The 19,971-nt window shown below is 34.8% G+C and overlaps 1 protein-coding gene across 7 annotated transcripts in view; it reads left to right on the top strand.

Moving 5' to 3' along the window:
* ABCC9 (ATP binding cassette subfamily C member 9) overlaps window positions 1-19,971 on the top strand; it is a 142,512-nt gene that overhangs the window by 13,755 nt on the left and 108,786 nt on the right. For 6 of the 7 annotated variants that reach the window (XM_059935421.1, XM_059935425.1, XM_059935418.1 and 3 more), the window contains 7 exons: window positions 5,962-6,128; window positions 7,473-7,715; window positions 9,592-9,786; window positions 11,794-11,946; window positions 12,462-12,617; window positions 13,790-13,924; window positions 16,417-16,579. In XM_059935421.1, coding sequence (XP_059791404.1) covers window positions 5,962-6,128; window positions 7,473-7,715; window positions 9,592-9,786; window positions 11,794-11,946; window positions 12,462-12,617; window positions 13,790-13,924; window positions 16,417-16,579 — 1,212 coding nt within the window. The remainder of the gene's footprint in view (window positions 1-5,961; window positions 6,129-7,472; window positions 7,716-9,591; window positions 9,787-11,793; window positions 11,947-12,461; window positions 12,618-13,789; window positions 13,925-16,416; window positions 16,580-19,971) is intronic. The other variant, XM_059935422.1, reaches the window with a different exon arrangement.

The raw sequence follows: 19,971 nt of genomic DNA, 5'->3' as shown, positions 1-19,971 counted from the left end.
GGGCACAATTTGATCATATTTCTGGAAGGACTTATAGAGTTAAAAGCTAGTCTAACTTTCTCCTTATTTTAGGAAAGAAATATTTGGACCTAGAAGAATCACACATTTTAAGAACCCAGAACTAGTAATTTTGTCCCAGCATTATGTTATGAACATCACCAAACATACAGAAAGTTGAAAGCATTAGATGAATACTTATTTTTCTACCACCTAGATTCTTCAGTGTACATTTTCTTCTATTTATTTTATCAAATATCTACATCCTTCCACTCCCCTATTCATCCATCAATTCATCTTAATTTTTTGATGCATTTTTAAGTAAGTCGCAGGCATTGCTATTCGTCACTCCCTGATTATTTCAGCATGCATATTATTAGCTAAAGTTAAATATTTGTTTGCAGTTCTTTTTGTGAGATAAAATTTACATACCAAAGTACAGAAATCTTAATTTGTTAAATGCATACACCTGTATAACCCTATCATGATCTAGAACACCGTAATCATCCGTGAAAATTTTCTTGTGCCCCTTACTAATCAATCCTCATTTTCATCTCTGCAGAGGCACATTTAACCGATTTTTTTCTCACCATGGATTAGAGTTGCCTGTTCTAGAACTTCACATAAATTGAATCATACAGTGTAAACTCTTCTTTGTAAGACTTCTTTCTCTCAGCATGACTTTTGGAGGGTCATCCATCATGTAGTATCAATCAGTATTTTGTTCTTGTGATTGTTGGGTTGTATTCCACTGTGTAAATACACCACAGTTTTTCTATTCTCTTGTCAGTAGACCCCTGGACTGTCTCTGGATTTTGGCTATCATGAAAAAAAGCTGCTATAAACATGCATGTACAAGTTTTTTGTGAATGTATGTTTTTATTTCTCTTGGGTAAATATCTAGGAATGAAATCGCTGGGTCATAGGGTAGGTACATAAATGTTTATATTTGTAAGAAACCACCAGATTTTTTCTCAAAGTGGTTTATTTTACATGCTCACTATCAGTGTGTGGGAATTCCAGTTGTTTCACATCCGTTTGGTGATCTTGATTTTCTAATTTAGCCATGCTGGTGGGTGTGTACTAATAACACATTGTGGTTTTAATTTGCATTTCCCTGATGACTAATGATGTTGAACACTTTTGATGAGTTTATTGGCCATTTGTTATTTTTGTGAAGTGCATATTCATATCTCCTGCCCACTTTTTATTGGACTGCATTTTTATTATTGAGTTGTAGGAGTATTTTGTATATACTAGACACTAGCATGTCATCAGACACATGTTTTGAGAATATTTCCCTCCCAGTCTGTGGCTTGCAAACTCATTTACTTAACAGGGTCTTTTGATGAACAGATTTTAATTTTAATGTAGTATAACTTATTATTTTTTCATGTATATTGCTCTCTTTGTCTTAAATCTTTGCCTTCCCTCAAAATATGTTTCTCTCATATTCTCCTGGGTTTTTTAAGAAGCTTTATACTTTCAGTTTTTATTTTTAGGACTGTGATCCATTTAAAATTAGTTGTGTGTATGGTATATGAGGTTGGTGTCAAGGTTCTCTTTTTTTCCAAATGTATAGCTGTGTTTGAGCACCATTTGTGGAATAGACTTTCCGTTTCTCATTGGATTGCTTTGGGACCTTTGAAAAAATTAAAGCAAATGACTTTAAGTATGATCTATTTCTTGGCTCTATATTTTCCATTCCTTTGATGCATTCATGGATTTTTATGCCATCACTATTCTGTCTTGATTACTGTAGCTTTGGAGGTCTTGAAGTCATGTATTACGATCATACAGCTTGTTTTCTTTGTTTTTCTCCCAAGACTGTTTTGGATATTTTAGTTCTTTTTTATTACCGTATACGGGTTAGAATCAGGTCGTCAGTTCCTACTTTAAAAAAAAATTCCTTGGGGGGCTTATGATAGGGATCGCACTGAATGTACAGAACAATTTGGGGGAGAACTGACATCTTAAAAATGTTGAGTCTCACAATCCATTCTTTACTTTTTTAGGTCTCCTTTCATTTCCTGTAGCAATATTTTATAGAGATGTGGAGATCTTTCATGTCTTGTTAAAATTATTATTAGCTTTTTTGTTTTACCACTGCTGTTATAAATGGAAGTTTATTTAAAATTTTATTTTCCAATTGTTTCTGCCAGTGTGTAACATACAATGGGTTTTTTATATTGACCTTATATCTTGCTACATTGGAAATTCACTCATCACTTTTATTAATTATTGCTCTGTAAGTTTTTTGGGATTTTCTATATAAACAAACATACCATCTGAAAGTAGAGACAGTTATACTTGTTTCCTTTCGAACTTTATGCTTTTTTTTTTTTTTTCTTTTTCTTGCTATACTGCACTACGTAGAACCTCCAGTAAGATGCAGAATAGACATGGTGAGAGTGAAATCCTTATCTAGCTCCTGATTTTGGGGGAAAATAATCTTTCATACTTAATTATAAAATTGATTATAGGCTTTTTATATAAGACCTTATCAAGTAAGTTTTTTTTCTATGCAAAGCTTTGCTTTCTCAAGGGTTTCTTTTTTTTAGTCATGATAAATGTTGAATTTTATTGAAAGACTTTTTTTCTGCATCAGTTGTAGCAATTATATTTCTGTTGTTTCTGCTGATGTACACTGATTGGTTTTTCAAATGATAAAGTAACCGAGCATACTGGGCTAAGCCATACATTGTCATGATTCGTTATCCATGCTACATATTGCTAGAGTTTGTTAGGGTTTTTTACATTTATTGTGAGGGATATTGGTCTGGGTTTTGTTTTTTTTTTTCTCACAATAGCTTTGTCAGGCTTTTATATGCTGGGATACACAGATGAATTGGAAAATGTTCTCTATTTCTCTGTTTTCTGAAGGACATTGTGTGAGATTAATTTCATTTCTTCCTTAAATGTTCAGTAGAATTCACCAGTGAAATCATCTGGGCCTGGAGCTTTAACTAAGGAGGGATTTTAAATGATAAATTTATTTCTTTATTATAGACTCTTCAGAGTATCTGTTTCTTCTTATGGCAGTTTTGGCATTTATAGTTTTTGAGAAAATTTCCTTTGTTTTTTTGAAATTACATAAGCTTATTTTTATTTTACTTTTTTTTTTAGATTCAAGGGAAGTTATCTTTATTTCCTTAACTTTTTATTTTATATTGGAGTATAGTTGATTAACAGTGTTGTGATAGTTGATAGTTCAGGTGTACAGCAAAGTGATTCAGTTATACATATACATGTATCTATTCTTTTTCAAGTTCTTTTCCCATTTAGGTTGTTAGATAATATTGAGCAGAGTTCCCTGTGCTTTACAGTAGGTCCTTGTTGGTTATCCATTTTAAATATAGCACTGTGTACATGTCAATCCCAAACTCCCTAACTATCCCTCCCCCTCATCCTTCCCCCCGGTAACCATAAGTTCATTCTCTAAGTCTATGAGTCTGTTTCTGTTTTGTAAATAAGTTCATTTGTATCTTTTCCTTTTAGATTCCACATATAGAGAAAATTTCTATTTCATCTAAGTTTTTTGATTTATTGTCATAAAAGTTGTTCAAGATATTCCCTGATCATATTTTTTAAGTACATAGGATACGTAGGGATAACTCTTCTTTTATTCCTAAAATTGGTAAATCTGTGTTGTTTTCCTGATCAGTCTAGCTGGGGACTTATCAATTTTCTTGATCTTTTCAAAAAAATCAACCTTGTTGGATTTGTTCATTTTCTCAGTTATTCACTTTCTATTGTATTGCCTTTCACAGTTATCTCTCATCTTTTTATTTTGTTCATTGTTATTTCCTTAGCTTTTAATGTGGAAACTTAGGTCATTGATTTTGGACCTAATTTTTTCTAAAGTAAATATCTAAAGCCACAAATTTTCCTCTAAGTATTTTAGTTGCAATTCTTAATTTTTTAATCTGTAGTATTTTCCTTATAACTTAGTTGAAATATTTTCTAATTTCCCTAGTGATTTCTTTTTTAACGTGGTTAATTAGAAATGTATTTTTTTAACACCTTTATTGGAGTATAATTGCTTTACAATGGTGTGTTAGTTTCTGCTTTATAACAAAGTGAATCAGTTATACATATACATATATCTCCATATCTCCTCCCTCTTGCATATTGTTTAATTTCCAAATATTTGGAGATGTCTAGATATCTTAGTGTGTGGAAAAACCCAAAGGTTACCTCCATTATCTCTGCCTAGTGTTCACACTCTGTATACTTTGAGTGTGAGTGGACCTGTGAGTTGAGTGTGAGTGGACCTTGAGTGACTTGAGTATGAGTGGACCTGTGACTTGCTTCCAGCCAATAAGGTTTGGCAAAGATGAAGATACCAAATCTGTTGAGACTGTAGCCCTAGTCCACACCTGGATTGCAGCCTCATGAGAACCTGAAGCAGAGAACCCAGTTGACCCACACCAGGACCTTTGATTCACAGAAACTGTGAGATAATAAATGTGTGTTGTTTTAAATTTCTGAACCTATCATAATTTGCTTAACAGCAATAGAAAAGTCAATATGCTTACTGTTCTTGATTTTTAATTTAACTTCATCGTGATCAGAGAACATTCTTTATATGATTTCCATTATTTTCAATTTATTGCTTCTTGTTTTCTGAATATATAGTGTGTACTAGTACCATGTGAATTTAACAATAATATAGATTTTGAAGAGGTGGTGTATTTTTATAATATTAAATATCAATCTTATACATATAAAGTAGTTCAAGGTGGTTGATAATGTTCAGACTTTCTAAATCTTCATTAGGCATATGTGTACTTTTCATTGTCTTTATGAAAAATGACACATTTATCATTATTAAAAGTTTAAAAATTTTCTGATAATACTCTGTCTTGAAGTCTATTTTATCTGATACTAATATAACCACTCTGAGTTTCTAATGCTTCTTGTTTTCATTGTATAGCTTTTTCCACCCACTTATTTTCAATCTACTCTTTCTTTATATTAAAGGTGAATCTCTTTAGATAGCACATAATTTGGTCCGCTTATTTGTTCTAAATCCATTCTGACAATCCCTGTATTTTAAGCTAAAAAAAAAGATATAAGTTTCTATGCCAATGTTCAGTTATTTTTCTCTAAGGAAGTTGTGATCACCCTTAAACTTTCTGGTTTTGATAAGTGTTGTCCAAGCGGGATTGTCTTATGTGTATTTTAGATTTCTTCTTCCTCATCTCATATTCATTTGTACTGAGCTTTATTCAAAGTTCAAAGTATACTGGATCCTTGACAACAGATTTCTAGGAAAGTTTGTGCTTTCATCTCATATTTCTGCAAAATGCTGGCTGTGGTTATGAGATGATATAGATCCCTACTTTTCTGACCTACTTGTGGTCTCATTTGCTCTGTAGGATCAGTGTTCTTCTCTGTGTACTGTGGATGCCTGTGGCGTTTTAAACCATTTGAGTGAGAAGAGTCACTTACTACCTGAATTCTGATCAGTAAAGCAGAAACCCTATTACATTGCTACATAGATTCCATAATAATTCCAGGATAACACCCCTGGAAATTGCAACATACTTACTAATGGATAGGTTACACAGATAACAGTTTGTTAACTCTTCATATAATCAGGGCTTCTTAAAAAACAAGACCAAAAGATAAAATCAACTTTAAAGTCTATAGAATTAATTACACGTTAAGTTCTGTAGAGTATAGTCTGTCCTTATTTACATGTCTCCTTATATCTGCACATCTATCCCACATAATCAGAGTGGAAGCACTAATATTTTAAAGTCATTATCATACTTGCAATTCAAAACTCCAAAAGTGCACTAAAGCATATCTGTTGTTTTCTTAACAAATAAAATTATCTGGAAATAGAATATCTTAAATTGTCTTTGTCAACATTGTATTTATATTGAAATTTCAGTGAAGCTTTAAAAAATAGCAGTGAAAGATTGTATCTTTTCTTTTTACTTTTTATTTTTCCAGCCTTATTCCTGTATTGGGTAATGGCCTTTATCACGAAAACCATAAAGTTGGTCAAATACTGGCAGTCTGGTTGGGGAGTATCAGACCTGCGTTTCTGCATCACAGGCATAATGGTCATTTTGAATGGACTCCTGATGGCCGTGGAGATCAATGTCATTCGCGTCAGAGTAGGTATCTAGTGATTTTTGTATAGTTACTGGAGTTCAAGACCCGAATATTAAAGATCATTGTCAGTTAAGAATCAGTATTTAAGAGGATAAACAGTGGAATATCATCTACGTGTATAAATATAAAATTGAACTAATTACTAAGTTTCAGACCATTAATGTTCCCGAAATCTCAATATGACCCTGGAATCTATTTACTGTATTCATTCATAAATATTGGTCGAGTGCCTATGATGTGCCAGACATTATGCTTAGTCTATATTATCGATGAAACTGTTTTCATCAGGTAGTTCCATCATCCATGATTAGTCCAAAGCAAACCTGGCTTAATCAAACTAGTGTATTCGCAGAAATTTTGAATGGAAAAGAAGATAACCTAATCCAGTTTGCTCATTTCATTGATGAAGAAACTTCTGTAGACATAACTCTAGCTTTATAGCCAAAGTAACATGGTCAAGTCTCACACCTGGTCTGTGATTACAAACCTATTGTACTTCCCGCCACATAACGCTGCCCGTTATATAGTGTGACATACTAGTGACTGATTTTTCAATGTTCATTTTCCATCACAGCACTCTGAGTTTGCTGTGAATGACATGATACATGTTGCAATGGATAGTGGAAACAGCGAACATCAGCCAGACCACAAATTAACAGAGAGTGACTCAACAGTGGTGTTGATAACACATTTAATCAATCTGCATGATGTAAAAATATTCATTTAGTTGAATCTACCACTAAGTATCATGAAATATCGTGAAAGGATATCAGGAAAGATTGATTTTTAGCGATAACTCTCTCTTAAAGGGGTAATTGATTTTTAACATTGGCCCCAGTGTATTAAGTGTGAAATTCTGGAATTTAATTAGAATCTAGTCACAATGAAAGGGAATTTTTTTTTCCTCAAAAGAATATTTCAGAAAGGGATGGAAAGAAGTATGAAAATATAAATTTTGGCCTCATGAAATGAAAATGTAGAAAAGGTTAAAATTTTATTATTTATTTATTTATTTATGGCTGTGTTGGGTCTTCGTTTCTGTGCGAGGGCTTTCTCTAGTTGCGGCGAGCGGGGGCCACTCTTCATCGCGGTGCGCGGGCCTCTCACTACCGCGGCCTCTCTTGTTGCGGAGCACAAGCTCCAGACGCGCAGGCTCAGCAATTGTGGCTCACGGGCCTAGTTGCTCCGCGGCATGTGGGATCTTCCCAGACCAGGGCTCGAAACTGTGTCCCCTGCATTGGCAGGCAGATTCTCAACCACTGCGCCACCAGGGAAGCCCAAAATTTTATTTGTAATATGTGGAAAAAGAATTAGGTTGTTATCCTGTGGAATTTTTCTTGCCACAGAGATATGTGTTCTTCATGAATCCCCAGAAAGTGAAGCCTCCTGAAGACCTCCAGGATCTGGGTGTGAGATTTCTTCAGCCGTTCGTGAATTTACTGTCAAAAGCGACCTACTGGTGGATGAACACGCTCATCATATCCGCTCATAAAAAGCCTATTGATCTGAAGGCGATTGGAAAATTACCAATAGCAATGAGGGCGGTAACAAATTATGTTTGTTTGAAAGATGCGTATGAAGAACAAAAGGTAAGTGAGTATCTGTTTTTCATGTCCGTGATTGTAGAGGATGGGCCTATTAATATAAAGGCGCTAAGCTTAAATAATACCTACAGTTAAGGAAGAGCAGATTTTCTCGATCTGTCTTTCCCAGTAGTTTTGAGTCATGTTAACTGGACTGCTGAGAATATACCAGAAGAGCCTATGAAATATGGTGTGTTAGTTGCCCAGTCACTACATGAGGAGGGACAGAGAGAAGACTGTCTTTTCTCTAGGACCAAATGGAAAGTAAGAATTAAGTTCAGTAATTGTGTATGTCTAATCCTTGTCACCCTATATTAATAATTCATGGAATTTTTATTGTCTTTTTTCAAGTAGCTTGTCAATAATTTTGTTATTTAAAGGGAAAATATCCATGAATAACTTTTGAGAAACTAAAACCCTTAAATTAATTATTAATTAAAATTTGGATTCTGTATTTCAAAATTGGGGAGCTAAATTAAATAAAGGGGCATCATCTGCCTACTCCATGTATCATCCTATATGTCTGGCAAAATTGGTTTCTTCTTGTACTTTCTTTGGGTATTTATAATTGCTTTTAAAAATTTAAATATCAGAATCTTTGGATAGTTTCAATTTGTCTTGTTATCATTCTGAGTAGTTCTGTGCGATAGCCACCGTGGTAGATGTATTTTATATTGCTATCACCTACAGATATTATTGTAATTAAAAATAGGAGTATTTACACCAACATTGGAAGGGAATTGGGTATGATGGATCAATTAAAGAGTTTCTGGCTGTTCTAAATCAAGATCAACAAAGCATTTATGGTAAATGATGAAAATGACCTCTGTTTTGTGTCAAAAATGTGTGTTATGAAATTAATATTGCAGGAAATGGTTACTACAAACGAACCTGAGTCATCTCTCTGGTTTCACCTCTGGGAAAAGTATTGCATAATATTTTAAAAACGTCTTTTCTAAAGTAAAGATGAACGCTATAGCCTAAGCATAGTTTAAGTTTTCTGAGTGCTCTTTATAATACAGGGTCATTGAACTTGGTGTGTTAATGTCTTTTATCAATAAACTTTAAAAAATAACTGAATTATTCATCTCACAGGGAGTTGAATATGAAACACGATTGAACTGTAATGCATTGAGTTAGCTTCTTTGCCACGATGAAGAAACTCTATCTACTTCCTCTCCAAGATGTAATTATGATTGTTCAGGTCTTAAAATCTTTTCAACACATGATTGTAGAAGTGTGAAGCCATGAGTTGGCTTAAGCAAATATGCCATTCTTCATTCTGCATTTCTTTAAGGAATAACTAGGAAACACAAGTCTAACATAACTTTTAAAAAATTATTGACCCCCGTTTATGGAGATGGGAAATACCTGGAGAAGAAACAATTTGAAGTTGGATGATCTCTTTTGTTTAGCTTGTAACTTGATAGGTGAATCTCTTGTAATCTGGTGACTTCAGAAATCTTAACTAGACTGTCAATAACCTGGACCTTTGTACTTTACTATTTTCTTTTCCATACAGTGTTATTTGGTAATATTCATGACAGATTTATTCATTTTCTAAATCAAAGGGAATTAAAATTAGTTTGGTCTTAAGAATTTGGGGTCATCTTTTGACAACTAAAAATGATACAAAATGTTTGAAAAACTGGTCTGGTTACTCTTCATTCTCTCTATTTCATTAAAACACATTCAGTAGTTATTGTTTACAAAGGATGCAAGGATACCAGACTATATGTACTGTATTGAAAGGGATTCAGTAACATTTATTTTTAATCTTTTAAAATATCAGAAATATTGGAAGAGATTTCCATAGTTCCTAAGATTAATTGCCGCTCTACTGTTTTATTATGGTTCATCGAGTTTTCTTTTTTTCTTTCAGAAAAAAGTGGCCGATCATCCAAATCGGACTCCATCTATATGGCTAGCGATGTACACAGCTTTTGGGAGACCAATTCTACTTAGTAGCACATTTCGTTATCTTGCTGACTTACTGGGTTTTGCTGGACCTCTCTGTATTTCTGGAATAGTTCAACGTGTGAATGAAACCCAGAATGGGACAAATAACACAACAGGAGTAAGTTTGTGGTGCTCTTGAAAGGAAACATATTATTGGCAAATTTCTTTATAATTGCTACTTTTTAAAAATGCAGTTTTATGAGCAGTTCAAACAGGCTTATTTACAGAGAATTGAATGCTTTTTAAAAGAAAGAAAACAATAGTTTTCCTTGTAGAGAAAAACATGAGTGTATGTATTCAATGAATGGATGTGGCCAACAAAATTATTTCTCAGATTCAGAGGCTATAAACATTTAGTAAGCGTTTACTGTGTACTGGAAACGATGCTCAGAAATTTCATATTGATTATTTTATTAGATCTTTATAGCAATTCTGTAAAGAATTTTCATGCATGAGTACATGAGGGTGGCTGGGTCACTTTTTTAGAGGCCTATGACCAATGATACTGGCAATGTGATTTTTAGTATGTACTTTTATCTTTTCCTATATAGTAAAAGCCATCACCCTGTTTCACAATGATCAGGGCAAGTCACATTATACTTTTATTAGATATTATGTTACTGTTGGGGACTATATAGTATAAATTATTTGCTGTTATAAATTTATATCTTATATTTCCTGTTCTTAAGAAAGTCTGCATCATGAACTTCCTACCTAGTTTCTTTCTAAAATAAGAGTTGATTTCCCTAGTTTCACATATAGAAACTCTAGTCCAGATGAATCAGTTTTCCTTTTCTATTCTCTCAATCTAATTTCTTGTCCTCTTTTCTTTGCCTTTTAAAATTGTACACATTTTCAAAGCCTGCAGTAAATGCTGCGTCTTCGGTGAAACTTTTTCTGCTTGTCCTCGTTGGAATTTGACTCTCTTTGGTACCATTCTAATACATTGTTCACTTTGCATTGGCACTTACCATAAATATTATTTATAATGAAGCAGGTTATTTATGGATATACTTACCTTTCTAGGTTGTGAGCTCTTTTAAACAGAGCAACTAGGAACAGTTCCCATTTATGCGCACAATGCTTAGCCCAGTTCCTTGCATATATTAGTGCTCAATTGTAATAGAGGTGAACCAGATATTTTACCATTGAATACACGTTTGTGATGTTTTGTCCCTAGTAGCCTGATTTACATACAGATGTCGGAATTCCACATAGAATTCCATCATCCCTCTCCCTTACACGTATTAACCATGTATTTTTCTGAGAAGGAAGACACTTACACATTTGTATGTATCCCCAGGAAAGGAGAGGAAGGGACCAGAAGTAGAATTTAATGGATCTAAACCATAAAAACTGAAGAGTGCCCAAATTGACATGATGTGTTGATTTGAGTGTTGCTTTTCCCTTACTTCTAACAAACAAGTTACCATATGCTAGTTACAAACAAAAAGCAATCAATCTGTATATTCTTATGATGACTTCAGTCATAATCTGACTAAAACAGTTTTTCATAAGTTGTGTTTTGTCACTGAAAATGTCATGTGGGTGAAATAAATAGCCAAATTATGTATTTTATAATTTATAATTTATTTCATTATATGAATTCAGATAGATGAAGATCAGAAAAAGTCAACTCTGTAGAATTATTTTAAATTAATAAGGCTATGGAAATTGTATTTTTGTTTCATTGGTCTTGGAAATTTTATTTTTGTCCCATTGGTCTTGCTGACTATCAGCTTTGTAGCTTCTACTTCTAAATTACAGTCTAAACTAACTTCTATCTTGGTTTACTATTTTCCAGTTAACTAAGGTAGACTATATCTTTGTAGAAAATGTATTCAACTTAAAAATTTTAGATGTACCTTTTTTCCTACAAATGCCTTCAGGCATTTCCAGCCATCTTAATGATCAATTTGGGATTTTTTACATTGAACTGGTTTGTATTTGTATCTGTGGATATTATGAGGAAAAACCAAAATTGCCTTGCTGTGGCTCATTCCATTGCTGTACTATAAAGACATTGAGTTTTTATATTTAACAACCATGTATTGTTTAATACATGCAAACTGTATACCAGTATATGAACAGTTTTAATTTATATCTTTTTTTCTTTTGGGATAAGACTTCAGAAACCCTCTCATCAAAGGAATTTCTTGAAAATGCCTATGTTCTAGCAGTTCTTCTGTTCTTGGCTCTTATTCTGCAAAGGACATTTTTGCAGGCTTCCTACTATGTAACCATAGAGACTGGCATTAATCTCCGTGGAGCCCTGCTGGTACGTACAAGCTTTGAATAATCTTGGCCTCTTGCAAATGCCACATACCATCCAGTGATAGGAATGGTAGAGGCTTCAGTTTAGTTTTTTCCTTTCATTTTCACTGTGATATTATGACATCAACACTTCTAGGATCTACTTAATATAAAAGAACCACAGAGCTAATTAATAAACCCACTGAATTAAAAATAATACTTATAATAATATATTAAAATATTTTGAAATCTTGCATTTATTTATTTCTGTTACTATTTTTTCCAGAGATTATGTTTCAATTTGAATATATGTTTAGATTATATCACCAGAAAAAATGTTTCTATTTAGTTGAGGACTGAAAGTAACAATACTGAAATGAAAATAATGGTTGACTTAAGAAGATGGCATTATAGGGTTTTTCTCCTTTTTTTCAAAAAGTTTTAAAAAGTTACTTTTTTCAATGAAAATAAATAAGCATAATGTTGATTATTAAGTTTAGAGCTTCAAGTACATTTCTTTTTTTTTTTTTTTTTTTTCAGGCCATGATATACAATAAAATCCTGCGGCTTTCTACATCTAATTTATCCATGGGTGAGATGACCCTGGGTCAGATCAATAACTTGGTTGCCATTGAAACCAATCAACTCATGTGGTTTTTGTTCCTGTGTCCCAATCTATGGGCTATGCCTGTTCAGGTAGATCAATATAAGTAAGATTCTTATTTGCAGAGGAAATAAGAACAAGAAGATACCAGTTTTAAAATTTATTGTTTGTTTTTTCATTTGTAATGGAAATCCAAATCCATGTGTATGTCATTCACAGTGCTTGGCACAAAGTAAAGATTTAGAATATGCTTTGTTTTATTTTATCAAAATGTGTTTATACACAGATCAACTAGGTAGCTGCCTACATGGTGTAATTTAAAGTGCATCAAAAATTCCAGGCTGCCTCTAAATGACTGCATCAGAGGTGACCTGAAGGAAATTTTCATTTTGATTGGAATTCCCAAAGAGCCAAATTGATTAGTCACTAAACATGTGCCGTTGCCTCCAGAAGGTCACTAATAAGCTGTTATCATTGGCATATAGGCATGGGTTAAAGGCTTTAACTGTATGGATACAATTCATTAGTTGACATCTTGAGCTATGATAAACTGAGCTATTGGGAAATTGAAAAAAAAAAACAGCAAGAGAAGATAACAGGGTTAAAACCTGAGTTTTAAAAAAAGAAGAAAGTGACAAACCAGAGAGGCTAGGCCTAAGTGGTTCAGTCTTCAGTTTGGGAAATAAATTTAAAAAGGGAAGTAAGGTAAGATGGGGCACCAACATTACCTTCTCCACGGTTTTAGTTAGACCTACCCTTTTTGTCATTAAGTGACTTCTGGGGTCATTGAGGAGCTGACGAGCTCAGATCATTTAGTCCACGAACAACTCTCTTGTTCTCTTACATGATGATGCTGGTTCTTACTTTCTATCCCCCTTGCCTTGATAAGCTAATACAATTCCAAGAGAATATGGGATGTTAAATTTATGGCCGGTGACAACATTTTCAAGAAAAATTTTGTGTTCTTTTAAAAATTTGAAGCCTGTTTCAGGTTGAAAGCATCCTTGGGACCACTCTGCAACTTCATGCAGTAAATTGGTTCGGCACCAGTTGTACACATCATGACACTAAAAATAAACTCCAGCTATTTAACCTTCGCCAAATAAATCATAGTAAAACTCAACTGTCACAGTTGAGTTGACTTCCAAATACACTTAATATAATAATTAAGAAACACTGTCATTTCATTAAAAATTCCTTCCTTTCATGCAGTGGTCCCCACACCCCTATTCTTTTTCCCCTTGCCTTGTGTTTTCCTTGCTAGATCATAATGGGCGTGATTCTGCTCTACAATTTGCTTGGGTCCAGCGCGTTGGTTGGTGCTGCTGTCATTGTGCTCCTTGCGCCAATTCAGTACTTCATTGCTACAAAGTTGGCGGAGGCTCAGAAGAGCACTCTTGTAAGTAACATCTTTTGGAAACTTTATTAGGAAAATCTAGTCGTGCGGTTTTATTTTTAAAATATAGGAAATTAATACATACCACTCAGGATTATTTGGAAATCATTATATTCCATTTCAGTTCTTAGGCAGCAAATGGGAAATTTCTGGGTTGCTCAACAATTTTTAAAAGTGGATTTGACATCTAAGACGGAATGATCTTAGACTCTAAACACAAGAATCCCAATGCCTGATGTTTTCACGAGTCATGATGTGCTGAGGCTTTGGATCTTCTTGTAGATCACTTACCTATACTTACGGGTACTAGAGAACCCACTTATGGGTACTTTTGATTACACGTACATTGGATGTCAATTACTGACGTGGGAGAAATGGATCGAGGAACAAATAAAGGGTCAGATTTGGTGCTTCTGAAATTAAATGTCCCTAGGGTTGAATCAGACCATGTGATGAGCTATGGAGTTACACTGAAATGTTTCAGTGGCAGCTGCTCTGCCTGAGTATGTTCGTGGTCAACTTGGCAAGCAAGAAAAAGTTTGATTATTGACCCTTTCTGGCTTCAATTTGCCATGAAATCATTTTATTTGAGCAAGAATTGGCTTCTTTTAAAGAAATATTTGCAAATAATAAAATTGTTGACAGCATGTTTAGAAATAAAGTTTGATTAAATACGAGCAAGGCTGTCTGTAAATCAGGCGTGAAATGTAGGGATGCTGCCACTGGTGGACTGTTTCCCAAGTTGGTATTTCCACCGTGACAAGCAAGTCCCATGTCACACAAGTGGTTTTTTTTTTTTTTCGCACACACACACTGTATTTTATTTTTACAAGAGATAAATAGACTGACACCAAGCATTGTACATGGATGACCACAACAAAAGCAACAATGATTGCAATTACCAAACATGAAACACACTCATACTATGTTATAATATTGACATTCAGTCCAGTAATCCTCCACTGTAACAGCTCCTTTACTTTGCAGTGAAAATTGATTTGTATATTCTTTGCCTCTGAGTCCTACACAAGTGGTTTTTATCACTTGTTTTTCTGCCGCTTCTGACGAGGTTACTCATTATTTCTGTCTGAGCCATCTACCCTCTTTACTCCAGGACACGATACAGAAAGGTGTGGAAGAGGGAACATGACAAACCAACATCTGACTTTCATTTAGCCATTCATACTGATTCGTTCACTCACCAAAGCAGTCATTGATAGGCACTTAAGACCCTCAAGAGACAAAAAGGTGAATAAAATCAGATCATTTGCTAATGCCATTTGCAGCAACATGGATGCAACTAGAGATTATCATACTAAGTGAAGTAAGTCAGAAAGAGAAAGACAGATACCATATGATATCACTTATATGTGGAATCTAAAAGATGACACAAATGAACCTATCTATGAAACAGAATCAGGGACATAGAGAACAGACTGATGGTTGCCAAGGGGGAGGGGTTGGGGGAGGGATGGAGTGGGAGTTTGGGGTTAGCAGATGTAGCATTTATACATAGAATGGATAAACAACAAGGTCCTACTGTATAGTGCAGGGAGCTATATTCAATATCCTATGAGAAACCATAAGGGAAAAGAATATAAAAAAAGAATGTGTATAATATATGTATAACTGAATCACTTTTCTGTATAGCAGTAATTAACACAACATTGTAAATCAACTATACTTCAAAAAAAATCAGATCATTTGCTGCTTTTGCTTCCTCCTATCTGCCTTTTGCCACTCTGCAGATCCTTTTGAGAGTTCACAGGTGATATTGTACTTTCCTAGTAATTCTAATGTAATATTTGGAGGAAACTGAAACAGTTGATGAAAGAGAGGCTTTTGGATCTGCTACACATCTCTTTACAGTTAATCCAAGTGGTTGGCAATCAGTACATCTAATTTAGGCCTTACAAAAGAGCTTATGAAGAAGGAGGTGGAGATTTCTTGAAGTTAAAAATAATAGGCTTGGTTTCAGTAAGTGTCTTATGAAGACTCAATGTGAACACACACAATACTGTACCCTCACATTCCCAAATCAGAAGCAAACTGACTTTTCTTATATTCATTGTTTCTCTTTTCCTAAGTATGAGTGATAGTTCTGAGGGGAGAAAGAAATGATTTACATATTAGAAGGAGCCATTGGAAGCCTCTTTATCATTTCCCTACATGTCTGTGTGTGTTGTCTGCAGACATTATTCAAGGAAATCATGTGAAACTTAAGAAACTGCTTTTGTTTAAATCAAAGCAACAGAGGCATAAACAGTTTTTTAGGTGGAAAGAAATTTGAGGCCGTCTCATTCAACTCTTCATTTTCACACTGGAGGCAGCAGTACAGAGAGTTTCACTGCTTCTCCCGGGAATCTCACAGCCATCATTAGATTCAGAGCCGGGCAGAAATCACACTCTCCTCAATCCCTATCTAGTACGTGGTCTTGCCTCTCTGATTCACTTGGATGCAGCTTGCATTGTTTTTTTATTCCTTTCTTTTATAGGATTATTCCACTGAGAGACTGAAGAAAACAAATGAAATACTGAAAGGCATCAAACTTCTAAAGTTGTACGCCTGGGAGCACATCTTTTGCAAGAGTGTGGAAGAAACAAGAATGAAAGAACTATCCAGTCTCAAAACCTTTGCTCTTTATACATCACTCTCCAGTAAGTTGCTGTTGCTCTGAGGACCACCAAAAAACATGTGGTCTGTTCACTTTAACTTGTGATCATTGAGACATTCTAGGCATCAGAGGAAGCCCATTTATTTTCTCCATTTGTGTGGTCCAGTAGCCGCTAGCCACGCGAGGTTATTTAAATTTAAAGAGCAGAGTTAGACAAGCTTAGAGTCAAGTAGACCTGAATTCAGTTCTTTACAAATGTGTGTCTTTGCCATGTTACTTGACATCCGAAATCCTTGGTTTCTTCATCTGTAAAATGGGGATGGTGATGATTAGTAGTACTGATAATTGAAACCCTCTTATCAGTTACAGTTGGGATGCATCATGGGTTTTCAGTAAAAATTTGTTTATTTAAATTGATTTGACTGTAATACTATTGATCTTCTTGTCCCCAGACATCCTTAAAAATTATGTGAGGTTGTCTTCCCTGTCTCTTTGGGAGCTTATTTTATTATATTTCCTCGAAGATTGCATGTGAAATGCCAGTTTTGAAAATTGAGGAGAAAACAGTGTCAGCATTTCCAGATGAAAGAAGCCAGACTGCATTCACATAAAACCCTCTTTTCCAATACACTTTCAAGACTTTTTAAATACAAAGCATTTCCTCCACAACTCTAATTTTTAAAAAGCAATTGCTACAAAAATATTATTGTTTTTTTTCTCAAAGAGTGACACTGAGTACTCTCAAGAATAATGAGTTTGTGTTAGTACAATTCTTCTGAACTTAGCCAAACTACTCTCACTAATATTTGATTTAGTTTGTGTGTCAGTTTTGCTCATTTCTATTGTTCCCCAGACCTTCAACAACTTAAAGTTTTGGAGGTTTATAGATTGTTTCCTTTGAATTCTAAACTATTTGAGTCCTTAGAGATTATAAACACTACTTTTGTGAAATGGATTTAAGGAAAATATTTGGTTTATATAGCTCATTTATTCTAGCCCTAATGCTGGATACATTAGAAATGAAATGGGAAGGAGATTTATCTTCCAGCTCCGCACCACTGCTAATATGGTGTCAAAATGCTAGAAGATGGAATGATCAATATCCACTTGCTTATATGATAGTACTCTAAGCTGCTGGCTCCTACAATATATTTCTCTCTGCAGTGGACTGAAGTTCTCATGGCGAGGATGGATACAGCCAGAAATAATGATGATAATAATAATAATAACAAAAATATATTGAGATACTCAGCCAATTATTGCCATAAGTAGCTTTACATATGTCATCCTATTTAATCCTCACAACAGCCCAATGATTTTGATTCTTTTTTTTTTCTTTTTTTTTTTGGCCATGCCACATGGCTTGCAGGATCTTAGTTCCCTGACCAGGACCAGGATCGAACTCAGGCCCCAGCATTGAAAGTGCAGAGTCCTAACCACTGGACCATCAGGGAATTCCCCAAAGATTTTGATTCTGTTATTACCTTCGTTTTGCAAATTAAAAGATTAAGGTGGAGAGAGCTTAAGTAACTTGAATTTCCCCCAAATCATCCAGCTACTAAATGGCAGAGGTGGGTTGTCAACTCACCTTAACCCAGTTATGTAAGATTTGGGTTGGTTTTTGAAAGTCAGAGACAAAAGAGAAGAGGACAGAGGAGGCCATACTGAAAAGAAAAACAAGAAATCATGATGGTGAAAATGCATAATCATGTTTTTTTTTTAAACATCTTTATTGAAGTATAATTGCTTTACAATGGTGTGTTAGTTTCTGCTTTATAACAAAGTGAATCAGTTATACATATACATATGTTCCCACATCTCTACCCTCTTGCATCTCCCTCCCTCCCACCCTCCCTATCCCACCCCTCTAGGTGGTCACAAAGCACCGAGCTGATCTCCCTGTGCTATGCGGCTGCTTCCCACTAGCTATCTATTTTACATTTGGTAGTGTATATATGTCCATGACACTCTCTCACCCTGTCACATCTCACCCCTCCCCCTCCCCATATCCTCAAGTCCATTCTCTAGTAGGTCTGTGTCTTTATTCCTGTCTTGCCACTAGGTTCTTCATGACCTTTTTTTTTTTTTTCCCTTAGATTCCATATATATGTCTTAGCATACTGTATTTGTTTTTCTCTTTCTGACTTACTTCACTCTGTATGACAGACTCTAACTCCATCCACCTCATTACAAATACCTCCATTTCATTTCTTTTTATGGCTGAGTAATATTCCATTGTATATATGTGCCACATCTTCTTTATCCATTCATCCGATATTGGACACCTAGGTTGCTTCCATGTCCTGGCTATTGTAAACAGAGCTGCAATGAATATTTGTTTTTATGATTATAGGCAGCAGGAATTCTTATATCAGTGGTGCAAAGTTCCACTTACACCACTTCCAAGTTTTCCGATTTGGTTACGTATGGTGTTGGTGGTGGTGAAGAGCTTCCATTATCTGAGTTGAATGGACCTGACTCTAAATCTGAATTCTGCCACTTCATAGCAGTATGGCTTTTACCAAATTACTACTTCTATCCTCCAAGCCTCAATTTTTTCATGTGTAACAGTGGAAAATAACAATCTCTACCATGTAGGATTGTAGTAAAGATTAGAATAGATTAAGGAATGCTGCAAATGTTGATTGACTTGTTGATTGACTCTATTCCAGGCACTACATCAAGGGCTTCCTACTCATTGTTTTGTATAACGCACCTGGCAAGTGGGCTAGTGTTCAATAACCTCCCTCAGTTTCCTCCTCTAAAAATTGGTGTAATAAGAATAATACCTTTCTCACAGGTATATTGTGAGAGTCAAATGAGGCAGTGGACGTGGCACTGTCCTGTAACTGTTAAAAATATTTTGTAAATAGTATTTGCAGAGTACCGTAAGTTTAGACCAAAAAAAAAAAAACAAACAGAAGAAAGAAAGAAAAATGTCAACTGTATAACATGGTGGTTACTGTTGGGTCTTAGAGTGCAGGCTGACCTGGAATGAAATCCTGCCTCAGCAACTTGTCTGCTATACATCCTTGGTCAGCATTTGGTGGCATCTTGGTTTCCTCATCAGGAAGTTGGGCTGTATTCAGCATACCTGGGGTAATTAAAATAAGATAATGTATGTAATGTGTATAGAAAAGCACCTGAAACATAAAAGCGCTCAATCTGTGGTATCGGAAAATGTTGAAAAGCAAAATTAAACAGGATAAATACTAATAAAACTGAAGATCCATCTCTGAATCAGTGTTCTTGCCACTGGAGATCATATCTGGGGGGCAAAAGAGATTCTGTTAAATCATTTCCTAATCTCCACTGCCAAATGGTCATGTGCTGTTTATGGATTTCATTTTTTGGCCAAAGACAAAGGCACGATTTTATTTTTTCTCTCTTCACTTTGATAGAGTTTTATGCGGAGAAGTGGGAAGAACATGAAGC

The sequence above is a fragment of the Balaenoptera ricei genome, chromosome 10, assembly GCF_028023285.1.
Source record: "Balaenoptera ricei isolate mBalRic1 chromosome 10, mBalRic1.hap2, whole genome shotgun sequence".
Lineage (NCBI taxonomy): Eukaryota > Metazoa > Chordata > Mammalia > Artiodactyla > Balaenopteridae > Balaenoptera > Balaenoptera ricei.
The sequence above is the reverse complement of the archived record's forward strand: the minus strand, read 5'-3'. Positions and strand labels throughout refer to the sequence as shown.